The sequence below is a fragment of the Kogia breviceps genome, chromosome 4 (assembly GCF_026419965.1).
Source record: "Kogia breviceps isolate mKogBre1 chromosome 4, mKogBre1 haplotype 1, whole genome shotgun sequence".
NCBI classification, from domain to species: domain Eukaryota; kingdom Metazoa; phylum Chordata; class Mammalia; order Artiodactyla; family Physeteridae; genus Kogia; species Kogia breviceps.
Genome location: NC_081313.1, coordinates 58,435,820 through 58,454,161, shown reverse-complemented (window position 1 = coordinate 58,454,161; position 18,342 = coordinate 58,435,820). Strand labels below are relative to the sequence as shown.

The following is an 18,342-nucleotide window of genomic DNA, read 5'->3' as shown; positions in this document are numbered from 1 at the left end:
AATGAAAATAAATAAGGAAACACAAGCTTTAAATGATACATTACACAAGATGGACTTAATTGATATTTATAGGACATTCCACCCAAAAACAACAGAATACACATTTTTCTCAAGTGCTCATGGAACATTCTCCAGGATTGATCATATATCGGGTCACAAATCTAGCCTTGGCAAATTTAAGAAAATTGAAATCATATCAAGTATCTTTTCCAACGACAACGCTATGAGACTAGATATCAATTACAGGAAAAGATCTGTAAAAAATACAAACACATGGAGGCTAAACAATACACTACTTAATAACGAAGTGATCACTGAAGAAATCAAAGAGGAAATCAAAAAATACTTAGAAACAAATGACAATGGAGACACGACGACCCAAAACCTATGGGATACAGCAAAAGCAGTTCTAAGAGGCAAGTTTATAGCAATACAATCATACCTTAAAAAACAGGAAACATCTCAAATAAACAACCTAACTTTGCACTTAAAGCAATTAGAGAAAGAAGAACAAAAAAACCCCAAATTTAGCAGAAGGAAAGAAATCATAAAGATCAGATCAGAAATAAATGAAAAAGAAATGAAGGAAACAATAGCAAAGATCAATAAAACTAAAAGCTGGTTCTTTGAGAAGATAAATAAAATTGATAAACCATTAGCCAGACTCATCAAGAATAAAAGGGAGAAGACTCAAATCAACAGAATTAGAAATGAAAAAGGAGATGTAACAACTGACACTGCAGAAATACAAAAGATTATTAGAGATTACTACAAGCAACTCTATGGCAATAAAATGGACAACCTGGAAGAAATGGACAAATTCTTAGAAATGCACAACCTGCCGAGACTGAACCAGGAAGAAAGAGAAAATATGAACAGACCAATCACAAGCACTGAAATTGAAACTGTGATTAAAAATCTTCCAACAAACAAAAGCCCAGGACCAGATGGCTTCACCGGCGAATTCTATCAAACATTTAGAGAAGAGCTAACACCTATCCTTCTGAAACTCTTCCAAAAGATAGCAGAGGGAGGAACACTCCCAAACTCATTCTATGAGGCCACCATCACCCTGATACCAAAAACAGACAAAGACGTCACAAAGAAAGAAAACTACAGGCCAATATCACTGATGAACATAGATGCAAAAATCCTCAACAAAATATTAGCAAACAGAATCCAACACCACATTAAAAGGATCATACACCATGATCAAGTGGGGTTTATTCCAGGAATGCAAGGATTCTTCAATATACGCAAATCAATCAACGTGATACACCATATCAACAAACTGAAAGAGAAAAACCATATGATCATCTCAAAAGATGCACAGAAAGCTTTTGACAAAATTCAACACTCATTTATGATAAAAACCCTGCAGAAAGTAGGCATACAGGGAACTTTCCTCAACATAATAAAGGCCATATATGACAAACCCACAGCCAGCATCGTTCTCAATGGTGAAAAACTGAAACCATTTCCAATAAGATCAGGAACAAGACAAGGCTGCCCATTCTCACCACTCTTATTCAACATAGTTTTGGAAGTTCTAGCCACAGCAATCAGAGAAAAAAAAGAAATAAAAGGAATCCAAATAGGAAAAGAGGAAGTAGAGCTGTCACTGTTTGCAGATGACATGATACTATACATAGAGAATCCTAAGGATGCTACCAGAAAACTACTAGAGCTAATCAATGAATTTGGTAAAGTAGCAGGATACAAAATTAATGCACAGAAATCTCTGGCACTCTTATACACTCGTGATGAAAAATCTGAGAGTGAAATTAGAAAACACTCCCATTTACCATTGCAACAAAAAGAATAAAATATCTAGGAATAAACCTACCTAAGGAGACAAAAGACCTGTATGAAGAAAACTATAAGACACTGATGAAAGAAATTAAAGATGATACAAATAGGTGGAGAAATATACCATGTTCTTGGATTGGAAGAATCAACATTGTGAAAATGACTCTACTACCCAAAGCAATCTACAGATTCAATGCTATCCCTATCAAACTACCACTGGCATTTTTTACAGAACTAGAACAAAAAATTTCACAATTTGTATGGAAACACAAAAGACCCCGAATAGCCAAAGCAATCTTGAGAACGAAAAATGGAGCTGGAGGAATTAGGCTCCCTGACTTCAGACTATACTACAAGGCTACAGTAATCAAGACAGTATGGTACTGGCACAAAACCAGAAATATAGATCAATGAAACAGGATAGAAAGCCCAGAGATAAACCCACACACATATGGTCACCTTATCTTTGATAAAGGAGGGAAGGATATACAGTGGAGAAAAGACAGCCTCTTCAATAAGTGGTGCTGGGAAAACTGGACAGCTACATGTAAAAGTATGAAACTAGAACAATCCCTAACACCACACACAAAAATAAACTCAAAATGGGTTAAAGACCTAAGTGTAAGGCCAGACATTATCAAACTCTTAGAGGAAAACATAGGCAGAACACTCTATGACATAAATCACAGCAAGATCCTTTTTGAACCATCTCCTAGAGAAATGGAAATAAAAACAAAAATAAACAAATGGGACCTAATGAAACTTAAAAGCTTTTGCACAGCAAAGGATACCATAAACAAGACCAAAAGACAACCCTCAGAATGGGAGAAAATATTTGCAAATGAAGCAATTGACAAAGGATTAATCTCCAAAATTTATAAGCAACTCATGCAGCTGAATAACAAAAAAACAAACAACCCAATCCAAAAATGGGCAGAAGAATAGACATTTCTCCAAAGAAGATATACAGATTGCTAACAAACACATGAAAGAATGCTCAACATCATTAATCATTAGAGAAATTCAAATCAAAACTACAATGAGATATCATCTCACACCAGTCAAATTGGCCATCATCAAAAACTCTAGAAACAACAAATGCTGGAGAGGGTGTGGAGAAAAGGGAACCCTCTTGCACTGCTGCTGGGAATGTAAATTGATACAGCCACTATGGAGAACAGTATGGAGGTTCCTTAAAAAACTACAAATAGAACTACCATACAACCCTGCAATCCCACTACTGGGCATATACCCTGAGAAAACCATAATTCAAAAAGAGTCATGTACCAAAATGTTTATTGCAGCTCTATTTACAATAGCCCAGACATGGAAGCAACCTAAATGTCCATCAACAGATGACTGGATAAAGAAGTTGTGGCACATAAATACAATGGAATACTACTCAGCCATAAAAAGAAATGAAATTGAGTTATTTGTAGCAAGGTGGATGGACCTAGAGATTGTCATACAGAGTGAAGTAAGTCAGAAGGAGAAAAACAAATACCGTATGCTAACACATATATATGGACTCTAAGAAAAAAAAATGTCATGAAGAGATTAGTGGTAGGACGGGAATAAAACACAGACCTACTAGAGCATGGACTTGAGGATATGGGGAGGGGGAAGGGTAAGCGGTGACGATGTGAGAGAGTGGCAGGGACATATACACACTACCAAATGTAAAATAGATAGCTAGTGGGAAGCTGCCGCATAGCACAGGGAGATCACCTCTGTGCTTTGTGACCACCTAGAGGGGTGGGATAGGGAGGGTGGGAGGGAGGGTGATGCAAGAGGGAAGAGATATGGGAACATATGTATATGTATAACTGATTCACTTTGTTGTAAAGGAAAAACTAACACACTATTGTAAAACAGTTATACTCCAATAAAGATGTTTAAAAAAATTAAATTAAATTAAATTAAAATTTTTAAAAATGCCAGTTCCTTAATAAATTTATAGCATTGTAAGAAAGAATTTTTATCATAAATTATAGGCACTTTAGAAGGTACCTAAACTTAACAGAGGGCAAAGAGGCTCAGAAAACACCATGAAACTATAGATAAAGGCCCAACTTACAGTGTTTTATTTATACCTGCAAAGACTATCTCCTGACTATTTTTTATTCAAGTGGATTGTTCTCTATATTACAGGCCAACTCCTCTATCTGGCCTTGACTTTACCAAAATTCATCATTCTAGCTGACTACTATATTGCCAAGGAAAATTTTAACCTAAAAATACAGGCATAGGGACTTGCCCAGTGGTCCAGTGGTAAAGAATCCACTGGACCAATGCAGGGGATGCGGGTTCAGTGCCTGGCCAGGGAACTAAGATCCCACATGCTGCGGGGCAACTAAGCCTGCGCGCCACAACTACTGAGCCTGCGTGCCTCAACTAGAGAGAGAAAACCTGCATGCCACAACTAGAGAGAAACAAACACGCCGCAACAAAAGATCCCGCATGCCACAATGAAGATCCCGCGTGCCGCAACTAAGACCCGATGCAGCCATAAATTTAAAAATATATAAACTTTTAAAAAAAGAATACAGGCATATCTCATTTTATTGCACTTCACAGATACTGCATTTTTTACAAATCAAAGGTTTGTGGCAACTCTACATTGTCAGATGATGATCAATATTTTTTAGCAATAAAGTATTTTTAAATCTACTATGACAAACTATATGCCAACAAATCTGACAACTCAGAAGAAACGAATATATTCCTAGAGAGAGAAAACTTAACCAAGACTGAATTATGAAGAAACAGAAAATCTGAGCAAACTGATTACTAGGAGATTGTATCAGTAATCAAAAATCTCCCAACAAACAAAGGTCTAGGACCAGAAGGCTTCACTGGTGAATTCTACCAAACATTTTAAAAAGATTTAATTTTTTGGATGTGACACCAAAAGCAAAGGAAACGAAAGCAAAAATAAACAAGTGGGACTACACCAAGGTAAAAAGCTTCTGCACAGCAAAGGAAATCATCAACAAAATGAAAAGGCAATCTGGGACTTCCCTGGTAGTCCAGTGGGTAACACTCCATGCTCCCAATGCAGAGGGGCCCAGGTTCTATCCCTGGTCGGGGAACTAGATCCCACATGCATGCTGCAACTAAGAGTGTGCATGCTGCAACTAAGGATCCCGCATGCCAAAAAGAGGATCCCACGTGCTGCAACTAAGACCCAGTGCAGAATGAATGAATGAAGGAAGGAAGGAAGGAAGGACAGCCCTTTATCTCCCCCCTCCAAGAAAAATGAAAAGGCAATCTACCAAAGGATGAAGATACTTGCAAATCATATATCCGTTAAGGGGTTCATATATAAAGAACTCATACAACTCAATAGCAAAAAAAACCAAACAATCCAATTAAAAAATGGGTAGAAGATGTGAACAGATATTTTTTCAAGGAAGACCTATAAATAGCCAATAGATATATGAAAAGGTGTTCCACATCACTAACTATCAGGGAAATGCAAATCAAAACCACAGTAACATTTCACCTCACACCTGTGAGAATGACTATTCTCAAAAACACAAGAAGTAACAAGGGTTGGTGAGGACGTGGAGTAAAAGGATCCCTCATGCACTGTTCATGGGAATGTAAATTGGTGCAGCCACTACAGAAAACAGTATGGAGGTTCCTCAAAAAACTAAAAATAAGTGTGGTAACGCAACCGATCCCGGAGAAGCCAGCAGGAGCCCCGGGGAGAGTTCTCTTTTCTTTGTGAAGGGCAGGGCGCCTTGGAATGGGTTTACCCCGAGAGAGGGGCCCGTGCAAAAAGAAAAAAAAAAACTAAAAATAGAAAACTACCACATGATCCACCAATTCTACTTCTAGATATTTATCTAAAGAAAACAAAACACTAAGCCCCAAAATATATGCACCTCTATGTTCATTGCCGCATTACCATAGCCGAGATATGGAAACAACCTGTCCATCAATGGATGTATGGATAAAGATGTGATATATACATATATATACAATGGAATATTATTCAGCCATAGAAAGAAGGAAATCCTGCTATTTGGGACAACATGGATGGAACTTGAGGGCATTATGCTAAATGAAATAAGTCAGAGAAAGAGAAATACTGAATGATCTCACTTAGATGTGGAATCTTAAACAAACAAAAACCAAGCTCATAAATATAAAGAACAGATTTGTGGTTACTAGAGAGGGGGCTAGGGGGTAGGCAAAATGGGTGATGGGGGTCAAAAAGTACAACCTTTCATTTATAAATAAGTCCTAGGGAATGTAAGGTACAGCATGGTGACTATAGTTAAAAAATATTGTTGCCTATTTGCAAGTTGCTAAAAAGAGTAACATCTTAGAAGTTCTCATCATAAGAAAAACAATATTTTTCTAACTATGTGTGGTGACGATGTTAACTTACTGTGGTGGTAATTTTGCATTATATACAAATATCAAATCATTGTGTTGTATACCTGAAATTAATACAATGTTATGTCAATTATACCTCAAAAAAAATAGGAAATAGGAAAGAATAAAAAGTTCAAAGTCATTTTTGCTACGCCTCCCTCCCACCCCCAATACAGGCCCATACCAGGAGGAATAACTGTGGAATTTTCTGTTAAGTGGCAACACACTCAATTATTATTTAGAGCACGTTTGTTACTTTCAAAGTGTGACAGTAAACAGAAAATAAGGCCTTCCTGGACTAGATTCACAAAATGCTCTCAAAAGTCCTATTATTTTGATGTGGATCAGGGCAAACATCAATAAAGCTCTGTTTTCCCTAACAGGCCCCAGATAAGACAGGCACATCAGACCGACAAAAGCTTAAAATCACAGAACATTATATGTAAATGATCTACATGATAATGTTTGTAGTTACATTTGCGGTAAACATCTATAGTTATTTTCATGTCATATTTTGAAATAAGATCATAATCATACCATTATTATTATGACTATAATACATATAGCAGTAACAATGATTATAATCATACCATTATTATTATGACTACAAAACATATAGCAGTAACATTGATCATTTTATTCTAGATAACACTCAACCTGAGTCAAATCCAAAGCCTTCTTTATTTTTAATAACTTTGGTTGGCTTGCTCACATTAAAGAAAATTACTTTCCTTTCTCAAAGCTATACTAATTTGGAAGCCAGTACAACAAAATCTTATCTACTTAAAAGAAGAGGTAAGAGCAGCTTTTGAACAGCAAAAATAAATGTCCCAATGCCTGAACTTTGAAGTTCAGACTGAAAGTCACAGGAAAAGCTTTTAAGGTTCCTCTCTGCCCACTACCTCCAATCACTCTAGAGTATATTTTTATCTTTTCATGCTATTCTTGCAAACTTTGTTATATTTCTAAATCCACAGGAATTTAAAATGGGGGAAGGGTTCTCTTCTTTTCTCAGCCATCATGGTGTGTATGATTGACTCTGCTCCTGACCTTGTCTTCTCACAAGACTCCCAGGATCAAATGATTCCTGGCCAAGAAACAGAGGCAGAATCGTCCCATTCCCCAGTGGCTTCAGATGAAAGCTGGTGATGAGATCAAGTACAACTCCCATGAGGAGACAGTGGAGAAGAACCAAGCTGAGTTGATAAGGACTCTCACATGCGATGGCACATGCATCTATGCTGCATCTACATCACTAGCATCTTACCATATCAAGCTGAAAACATCACCACTACATGGACAGTTGGACATGTTTTATTGGGAAAATGATTATTCTCTTTGTTTTTACGCTTCTGCACTAATAGGTTGGTTCAGAAAAAAATATGTGAGTATACTTTTGTTTGAATGTGTAAACAAATGCAGAAGGGAAATGCTTACTACTGAAGGAAGCAAGAATTGATGATAAAACAAAATTGCTTAATCAGAGCAGGTCAGAGCCATTTATAACTCTATAAACATTATAGTTCCGGGGCTTCCCTGGTGGCGCAGTGGTTAAGAATCCACTTACCAGCCCTGGTCCGGGAAGATCCCACATGCCGTGGAACAACTAAGCCCGTGCGCCACAACTACTGAGCCTACACTCTAGAGCCCGCAAGCCACAACTACTGAGCCCGCGTGCCACAACTACTGAAGCCCGCGCACCTAGAGCCCATGCTCTGCAACAAAAGAAGCCACCACAATGAGAAGCCCACGTACCGCAATGAAGAATAGCCCCTGCTCACTGCAACTAGAGAAAGCCCACACATGGCAATGAAGACCCAACGCAGCCAAAAATAAATGAATAAAATAAACAAATTTTAAAAAATTATAGGGCTTCCCTGGTGGCTCAGTGGTTGAGAATCCGCCTGCCGATGCAGGGGACATGGGTTCGTGCCCCGATGCGGCTGGGCCCGTGAGCCATGGCCTCTGAGCCTGTGCGTTCGGAGCCTGTGCTCCGCAACGGGAGCAGCCACAACAGTGAGAGGCCCGCATACCGAAAAAAAAAAAAAACCAGTAAAAAAAAAAAATTATAGTCCCAAGAACATCAATGAATTACAACGTTATGAATGTAATAACCTTTAAGCATTTTTAAAAAGTCAAATGATCTTTCTCCCATATGCTTTAAGTGGTATATATTTAATGGAAATTGTTTTGGAAATACCCAACAAATCATTCTATAAAGGGTCCAAGGAAGCAAAGTTTTGCTGTGCTTCATTTCCCAAAGCGGCCACTGAAAATATTTCCTTACTAGAAAATAACAATGAAACCACATAGAACTTACCTCGTAATACTCCCCAAACTCTGTTGGCAGTGAGCGAGGCCACTGGTCCTTTCACAAGTAAAGTATCTGTATTGGGGAAAAAAAAATGTTTCTTGTATGGTGACAGATGGTAACTAGACTTATCATGGTGATCATTTCGAAATGTGTAGAAATATCGAATCACGATGTTGTGTAACAGGAGCTAACATGGTGTTGTAAGTCAATTATACTTCAAAAGCAAACAAACTCATAGAAAAAGAGATCAGGTTTGTGGTTACCAGAGGCGGGTGGTACGGGGAGAGGGAACTGGATGAAGGCAGTCAAAAGGTACAAACTCCCAGTTATAAGATAAATAAGTTACTAGGGCTGTAATGCACAACATGATGAATATAGTAAACAGGGCTGGATGCAGTATATGACAGCTGTTAAGACAGTAAATCCTAAGAGTTCTCATCACAAGGAAAACAATTTTTTTTCTTTCTTTAACTTCGTATCTATATGAGGTGAGGATGCTCACTAAATTTACTGTGATAATTTCATGTGTGTAAGTCAAATCATGATGCTGTACACCTTAAACAGTGCCGTCGATTATATCTCAATAAAACTGGAAGGAAAAAAATGTTTGTTTTTAATCCCTCAATAACACATTTCCCTAAACATAATTGGTATTTCTGGATCATTCATTTCTCCTGAGCTCCAGACCTGTTTGTCCAACTGCCTCCTGTACAACCTCACTTAGGAGTCCTATGGGTTCCTTTAACTCCACATGCCCCCCTCTGAACTCTTCCCTCTTTCACCTGTCGGGCTCTGGGCTCATCGCGCACCCCACTCCGACCAGCTGATCTGCTCAAGTCAGGAACTTGGGTGTCACCTCCATGATTCCTCATTTTCCCCTGCAGGAGAGTTATTCTCTCCAACTACCCCTCTACAGAGTAGGGTCCTACTTAACCTAAGAATTTAAGTCAAAAGTGCAAAACTCCCCAGTGCCCATAATTCCTTGGTGAAGCCTCCAGTATCACTCAATCTTCCACTCCCTCTAAGGCCAGAGAGTCTTCTCTACTCTGTCCCTTCTCTCCCTGTGCTCCCCTACTTGCCCTGTACCTACCTTCCCCCAATATTATCCTAAATCTTCCTTAAGACTCATTTCTTTTTTTTCAAATATTTATTTTTTTATTTTATTTATTTATTTATTTTTGGCTGCTTTGGGTCTTTGTTGCTGCGTGTGGGCTTTCTCTAGTTGTGGGGAGCAGGGGCTACTCTTCCACTCTGGTGCATGCGCAGGCTTCTCATTGTGGTGGCTTCTCTTGTTGTGGAGCATGGGCTCTAGGCGCGCGGGCTCAGTAGTTGTGGCACGCAGGCTCAGTAGTTGTGACGCACGGGCCCAGCTTCTCCGAGGCATGTGGGATCTTCCTGGACCAGGGCTCAAACCCGTGTCCCCTGCATTGGCAGGTGGATTCTTAACCACTGCGCCACCAGGGAAGCCCCAAGACTCACTTCTTAACTCACTATAGCTTAATTCAGCTTTGTCCCACTCAATAAAAAGTTCACATCCATCTATAACGGGGCTTCAGTTGGCTGCCTCTGGGCAAAGGGAGCACTAATCTCTCAATCCTTGAAATCATACTCTGCCTGAGGTTGCCCCAATAGTCATCTTAGTCTTTGCAGAGGTTTGGGATGGAATCATCCACAGATAAAGGAAAGCACCAGAAGGCACAGAGAGATCGAAAGCTAAAGGGGTGTGACAGATGCAGACTTTGCCTCGGTAAAGACACTCAAGGACAGCAGGTTAATGATTTAATAGCGTATCTGGGCTGCATCCTCCTCCTCCACCCCCCTGACCACCCCAGGCTGTCCCACGATAGTTGGCTACAGGTAGGGAAAACCGTTCTATCAACAGCCAGAAATCAGGTGACAGTCTTCTGACAAGGTAGCCTTTGCCATCAGAAGAAGAGAGTCTTGAGTTAGCTAAAGGCCAGGCTAAGAATGCTATAGCTATTATGACCACAATTCTCCCCTTCTATACCCAATTCTTAGTTAGCTACCTAGACAGAGCTCACCGTTCCACCGGTCACTGTTTAAAAGCCAGTTTTTGCCAAGTTACAGTTTTGAGGTCTCCTGGAATTAGTCAGCCTAAAGAGTTATCTAAAAACATTAACATGTGGCATGTACCTGATGCCAATTATTTTCAATAGCTAAGGACGGGCTGATATTTAAAAGGATTCTGATTCAATTCAACGCAAAAAACCGCAGATATAAAGCAGTTAGAAGGAGATTTTGGTTTCTAAATATATGGACAAATAAGCTAAAGAATTTCAATTTTTATTTCAGAGCCAAATTCTTAGTGTTAACAGTGATTACCTCCCTGACGGAGGATAGGAGGCATCTTATTTTTTCAGTTATCCCTTTCTGTACTTTTTGCACCACACTGTGGTTTTGAAAGGTATACATAAAAATAACAGTAATGGATTCCTCTTTTTAAAATAGTAAAATGTTAGAGATAAGGCTAAAATCCCCTTTGAGATGCCCACTCAACTCCCCCTATTTTCCTCAGAGGAAATATCAGGCCTTTTCTTAGGCATTTTCATACACATACATGTAACAAGAAAATACAGTATTGCTTTATGTGTGCCTTCTTTTGTATGCTGGTATATAAATGGCATCCTCCTGTGCACATTATATAAATTTCTTTGTCCAACTCAACAATTTATCTTTGCAAGTTCTCCACATCTGTTCTTTATAACTCCGCTTTATTCTTAATTGTTGTATAGTATTCTCTAGTGTCAACTGACAAGATATATTTAGCCATTCTTCTAGTGATGAACATTTAGTTTTGCTTATAAATCTTCATCATTGCAGGCAAACTGCATGGAACATTCTTGATGTATGTAATTATTTCTCTACGGTAGAAATTAGTCTATTTCTGGTTCTGAGGGTATGCATATTTTTATTTTAATTGATGATGATATTGTAACACTTGTCCCTTTCTCCAAGATTTCCTCATACTCTTGGACAACGGTTGATATCTTGTTATTTCCATTTGTGTGTATTACTTTTATCATCATCATCATCAACTAGTTTAAAACTAGTTTATCCTTTAACCAGAAAATTTCAGGCAGCTTGTCTCCAGCAGTTTCCCTTTCAGAATAAAGAGGGTTTGCAAAGCTGAATGGAAGATAGGCTATAACTCCCCACCCTCGATATGTTCCATTTTTTTGGAATTTACAATATGTCACTTTATTGCCTGTCACCAAAGATTCCTTGGTAATTTAATGACCATTTCTCAATTCAGATTGCAAAACCTAATTAATAAAGTGTCTGAGTGCTGACTGTCAAGTAAAATCACATGGCTAATGTTGGCACATCACCCTGTTTCTCTTCTAAGGACAGCTACAGAATTGAAGAGAAATTAAGTTATTTTTCAGAGATGTATTAAGAAATCTCATCTCTACTGAGAGGATGAAGAGATGTACTTAACTGTCTGTGAGGCAGTCTGAGAACAAAGGAGTCACTCTTTTCTCTAAGATATGCATTTTCCTTTCTATTTTTACACCTGACTCACCAGTCAAACAAAATTTTAAAGCACTGTAGCCAAGTTTTAAATACATAGGTGGTAGCAGACACTGCACCAGTCTGCACTAATCTTATATCACCCATTGCTCTTTGATTCCTTGATATAATTCCACATTATTCCCAGTCAGTACACTCTATGGAAAAGGGCTGCCCATTTGTTTATTCCTTCTAGAACAATTTAGAAAAAGCCTTAGAGAATAATGTTTTAGGCAAACAAAAAGAATCATGTAGCTAAATGTTGATTACATTGTCAATCAATATAAATGAAGATGAAACATATATAATACAACATAAATATAAAAGAAAATGAAACGCTTCACCCCTCCCAGTTCTGCATTATCTTTGTGTCAAATTAAATTAGAAATAGAGATTATGCCAGGACTTCCCTGGCGGTCCAGTGGTTAAGACTCCATGCTTCTACTACAGGGGGCAGGGGTTCAGCTCCTGGTCAGGGAACTAAGATCCCACATGCCATGCAACACAGCCCCCCCCCCCACCAAAAAAAGAGAGCATGCCTATAAGCACAGACTTGTCTTCAAAATAAACTACCTAGACGCCCAAAAATCAGGGATAAGCGAAGTAAGTTTTGACACATCCGTACAGTTGCTAGATCATTATTCAGTTGCTAAAAATGCTGTCACAGAAAAATATTTAGTGAAATATGTTTATAATGGATTGTTATGCAAAACAGAAAAGCCACAGGTACAGAACTACCCCTTTTTCACGCCATTGTTTATCATATGCTTATATTTATGTAAAATATTTAAATGTATCACTCTGCAAAAAAAAATAATCTGAAATAACAGTGGTTAACTCTGAGTGCTGGGGTTATGAGTAATTTATTTCCTCCTCTTCACTTACTGTACTTAAAGATTTCCTACAACAATTATGCATTCGTTTTGCCATCAGACTTTAATGGTAATTTTCATTTTTTTTTTTTTGCGCCACACCTCATGGCATGTGGGATCTTAGTTTGCCGACCAGGGATCGAACCTGGGCCCCCTGCAGTGGAAGCACAGAGTCTTAACCACTGGACCGCCAGGGAAGTCCCCTAATGGTAATTTTAAAAATAGGAGTTATAGGGCTTCCCTGGTGGCACAGTGGTTGAGAGTCTGCCTGCCGATGCACGGGACACGGGTTCGTGCCCCAGTCTGGAAAGATCCCACATGCCGCGGAATTGCTGGGCCCGTGAGCCATGGCCACTGAGCCTGCGCGTCCGGAGCCTGTGCTCCGCAACGGGAGAGGCCACAACAGTGAGAGGCCCACGTACCGCACAAAAAAAAAAGGAGTTATAAACTCACTGGTCAAGGGCTCACAATAGTTCATGGCATGGAGCCAGCTTCTAGCACTCGAGTCTGTAACAAGCAGCTTTGTTTACAATACATTCACATGACATAGGTACTCACAGGACTCATCTGAAGAGATCTTGGGGAAAGTGTCACACTCTGGGTCCAGGACAACCGAGACTTGAAGTTGCTGCAACTCCACTCTAACACGAAGATCAGCAGAGCCATGATGCCACTTGTAGAAACCAAAAATATAGTCATAATATCTGTGTGAGAGAGAAATTCAAACAAAATTTTAAAGCACTGTAGCAAAGTTTTAAATACATATGTAGTAGCAGACACTGTCGTTGACTCCGCAAATCCCTGCTACCCTATATCAGTCCAACTAGAGGCTCTCACCCCAAGCTGCACATTAGCATGACATGGAGGGCTTTTTGCAGACAAGTATTGATGTCCAGACCTTCAGAATCAGAATCTCTGAGAGCATGATCCAGGCACAAACATTTTAAAAGTCCCCCTGCCACAATCCCAAGTGACTCCTATGAAGTCCCCATTAAGAACTAATTATCAAACTAATAATCCTGGGTGTGCAAGTCAATTCTGACCAGTGATGGGACAGGGGCTGGAGGACGGGGGGAGGATGCTTCCTCTCCTAAGTGAGCCACAAGAAGAAAACTTTCTCTGTATGTGATACCTAGACCAGTTGCAGCCACACCAAAGATGGCAGAGCAGAGGTGGAAAGAATACGGATTTCCTCATCATACTGTTGAGCCACTTGGCCAACTAGCCGTGAAATCCTGCCTGCTTTTATATTTCCATAGTGCATGAGATAATAGGTTTTCTTTTTGCTCAAGCCAGATTGAGTCAGGGTTCCTGTTACCTTCTAACAAAAGTATCCTAGCTAATACACAAACGCCACAGAATTCTCACTAGGGCCTTGAAAACTTACCTTCTGCTGGTACCCGAATAGCAGAGAAAGAGGATATTAAATAAACATTTGAAGGTGCTAGAAGATAAAATATCACACAGGCTTCAAAACCTATGATATTTAATAGATTTTGATAAGCCAGAAGGCTGTGTATGCTACTTATATGTAAGACCATCTTGTGTTTTTCCAGGGAAGTAAGTGTATGGAAGTTAACCAGTAAGACAGTGGAACAGATGAAGATGCTGAGGACCTTTTTCGTAGGAAAACCTTGACAAATTCAAAAGGAAATTAAGATCACTAAACTGTATACTTAAAAATGGTTAATGGGCTTCCCTGGTGGCGCAGTGGTTAAGAGTCCGCCTGCCGATGCAGGGGACACGGGTTCGTGCCCCGGTCCGGGAAGATCCCACATGCTGCGGAGTGGCTGGGCCCGTGAGCCATGGCTGCTAAGCCTGCGCGTCCGGAGCCTGTGCTCCGCAACGGGAGAGTCCACAACAACAGTGAGAGGCCTGAATACCACAAAAAAAAAAAAAAAGGTTAAGATAGTGATCTTATGTATATTTTACCACAATTTTTTAAAAAAACTTTTAAGGGAAATTAAAGCTGCCAGCGGCTTTGAGATGTGACTTAGGTGCTGGCTTGTCCCAAATAAGGAAAATCTTGGCTCTGGATATTAAAACTCTAATAGAAAACTCAAAGGGTTCTGACGCAGTAGTGTGCAAGGTATGTGGGTTAATTTAGCTTTTCAGGAACTGAAGGTGCAAAGCTATTTGTTCTTTAAAAAAATGAGTAACTAGCATGTGATAGATCTTGCTCTAGAAGCTGAGGAAGCAGCCATGTACCAAACAGACAGAACTCTGCCTGCAAAATGAATAGTGTTTCAAAGCAGGGTTTGAGATAGAAATTGGGCTCTTCAGGAGACAGGAGCCACGAGAATCTGAACAAACTTGTGTGCTCCCCAGAGCTTCTAGAACAACCCTATCATGCTTTTACCCTGACGCAGATACTGCCCCTCCTGAGTTCCTAGAATGCTCACCTGAATGCTTTCAAGTCCTAGCCATAAGGGCTGTTTTATTTTTTTTAACATCTTTATTGGAGTATAATTGCTTTACGTTAGTTTCTGCTTTATATCAAAGTGAATCAGCTATACATATATCCCCATATAGGGCTAATGTTTTATAACCTGCTTCCTAACAATGCAGGGTATAATTAATAGCTGCTTCACACACATGGCACGAATTAGTTAGGCAATCCTCAGATAATTACCTGCACTGCCTTGAGATGCCAAGATTTGTTTTTAAACCATCTCACAGCTGATTCAAGTTCTGGTTATCTAACCATGGTTAACTTAAGTCTTCCACGCTTTCTTGGCGTACTCAAATCACTTCAGCTTATTACCGAGTCCTTATTTTACTAGCAGGATGGCACAGAAGGAAAATCCAATTTTATGAACTGAGTCCCAAAGCAAATATGGTGTGTTTGTTTTTAAAAGATTTCCTAGTCATGACCTTCCATTAGATGGCCTGCAGGTACTTTTTCCTTCTCAATATCCCAAGGCAACCAACCACCCTGATTTTACTTCTTCATCCAGACTCTAGCCATTCTGACCTGTTAGCAGATTCAACACCAAAGGCTCATTGGAGTATGCATCTAAACTGAGGGTAACAATGTCCCTTTAATGGTACACAACTGAAGGAGAAGAAACCCCTTCTCTGCCATCAACTTCTTGAGCCTCTTCAGCCTAAGCCTAAGCTCCAGGCCTACCTGGGGCCAGCAGGTGTTATTAAACTAGTTTTGCATCTCTCCACCAGCTGCTTGGTGTCCTGCAGGCACAATTAAACTATAACGACCTCTACGAACAGAGACCAAAATCTGAGGGAGAAAAGGGGTAGTACTGCCAGCACCAAATTACAATCCTTCGGGGCACTGAACACCTTCAGGACTGTCCTGCCCACACAGGTCGCAGAGTGAGCCTTAATGAAACATCTCCCCAAGTGTAATCTGTCTTGTACATGGTGCAGTTAGCAAAGCTAGCGTTGTGACACTACACTGTAAATCAACTTTACATCAATTTCATTAAAAAAGCAAAAAAAACCCCAAAAAGCTAGCACTGTGGGCTCCCTCCTCACTACACAATTCACCCTGTGGCCAACGGGTTTACAGACATGAGGGCTGTGGAAACGTGAGGTGGTAAAGATCTAAACAAGAAGCTGGGAGAGCAAGCACATAAGCGTTTCTGGGAAACAAAAAGAGAAGCAGATACTGCAGCGAAGCGACCATATCAAAGTAGTTAGGTGAAAATATCCAGCATTTTGCATGGAATAGAGATTTGGGAAGGGAAGGGGAAGTTTGGGCAGTGCTCCAACCTACGGACTTTCTGCCGTCTGAATTGTAACCAGATTTGGGGAGGGGGAGAGATGGCCTATAAATGACAAGCAACTTTGGGGAACCCCTGGTCCCCAAGCTTTAAGCACTCATCTTCCTCTCAGAACTCCCTTCAAATAAACTGCCATTTCCCTCCCTCCTCTCCGTCTACCCCATTCTTTCCTCCGAGGCGAACACGGCCACTGCCTCTGAGCAACGTACTCCTTCCACTCAGTATCCCGCACTCAAAGCAGGGTTGCAGAGCACCCAGGAAGTTCCTTAGGAGGCAGGAGGGGAAGGGAAGGAGCTTGGGTTTCAGTTCGTGTTGGTTCGAGCCGGCTCTGCCATCTTCTAGACCTGTGACTTTGGTGCGGTCACTGGCCGACTCGGAGACTGTTTCCTCCCCTGTCAAATGGAGATTAGAGCGCCAGCGCGGCTGGATGGCTGTGCAGGTGGTAAGAAGCGCTCAGGTGTTCCTCCTCTCTCCCCCCCACCCCGCGCCTGCACTGCGTCCCAGGGTGGTCTGTCCCTCCCCGTCCCGGGGTCTCCGGGTCCCCTTCCCGCCCGGCCGCCCGTCGGGCGCACTCACCGCCGAAACGCCTCCTGCAGCAGTGAGCAGGAGGGACCGGCCTTGGAAGTGGGGCTGTGGCTGAACACGAAGTTGTCGGGAGAGAGGTGCAGCACGCGCGGGGTGGTCTGCACGGAGAGAGGCATGGGCCAAAGACTCAGGTCCGGCGAGGCGGCGGCTATGGCGGAGGCGCGCACTGCCTGCACCGCCAGCGCCGCCAGCAGCTCCAGCAGCCTGGGGAGCCTCGGCCACCCCAGCCCGCGATGTTCCATGGCTGCTCAGCTGCTCTCTTCCGCGGTCGGCCGGGTATGCCCGAGCCGCCGCCCCGCTACCGGACGTCTTTTCCCCGGCGGGAGAGCAGGGAGCGTGGTGCGCGCGCGCACGCGCGCGCGCCACAGAATCAGCTGACTGTGTGTTCCGCCCCGGCTCCGCCTCCAGAGCGACCACCGCCCCGCCCCGCCCCGCCCCAGCTGCCCTCCCCGCCCAGCCCAACCCCGGACTCTTCCAGGCGCGGAGCGGGACTCGGGCTTCGTGCTTGCGGGGCTCGCGGTCTCCTTCCGGCCTCTGGACTTAGAGAAACTGCCCAACGCACGCCACGAGCACCTAACTTCCCCCACCCCTAACACCAGATAATCGGCTGCTTATTTGCCCCTCAGTCTGGACTTTTCTATAACTGCAGTAAAGCTTTAATTATTAAAGCCTCCCATCAGAACCCCTCAGGACAGAGTTTTGAACAGATGGGAGGTTAAAAGTTAGGCAGAAGATAGGGACTTCCCGCTCCCAATGCAGGGGGCCCGGTTATATCCCTGGTAGGGGAACTAGATCGCACACCCGGCAACTAAGACCTGATGCATCCAAATAAATAAATATTTTTTTTTAAAAAGGCCAAAGATATTCCGTGAGAGAATGTGCAATATTGAATCTTTCCACTTAGACATAATCTCTGAATTTATAAAGTTGTTTTATGCTTGTCGCCAAAGTCCCATAGTCTACTTTACCTGGGCTTTCTTATTTCTCGTTAGGCATGTTCCTAGACCTTTCATTCCTTTGTTGCTGGTGTTAATATAATCCCTTCTGACCCCTAGTTTCCCCCCAGAAATTAAAAAAGAATGAGGTAGACCTTTAGATATTG

At 41.4% G+C, this 18,342-nt stretch overlaps 1 protein-coding gene across 6 annotated transcripts in view; it reads right to left on the bottom strand.

Annotated features, from left to right (window-relative positions):
• HEXB (hexosaminidase subunit beta) overlaps positions 1 to 17,650 on the bottom strand; it is an 85,067-nt gene extending 67,417 nt beyond the window's left edge. For 3 of the 6 annotated variants that reach the window (XM_067031151.1, XM_067031150.1, XM_059062766.2), the window contains exons 1-3: positions 17,232 to 17,650; positions 13,471 to 13,616; positions 8,516 to 8,581 (exon numbers count right to left, since the gene is read on the bottom strand). In XM_067031151.1, the coding sequence (XP_066887252.1) occupies positions 8,516 to 8,581; positions 13,471 to 13,616; positions 17,232 to 17,482 (463 nt within the window). In that variant the 5' untranslated portion in view covers positions 17,483 to 17,650. Of the gene's footprint in view, positions 1 to 8,515; positions 8,582 to 13,470; positions 14,788 to 17,231 lie in introns of all 6 variants that reach the window. The other 3 variants (XM_067031153.1, XM_067031154.1, XM_067031152.1) reach the window with 3 other exon arrangements.
• Between the last annotated feature and the right edge of the window lie 692 nt (positions 17,651 to 18,342).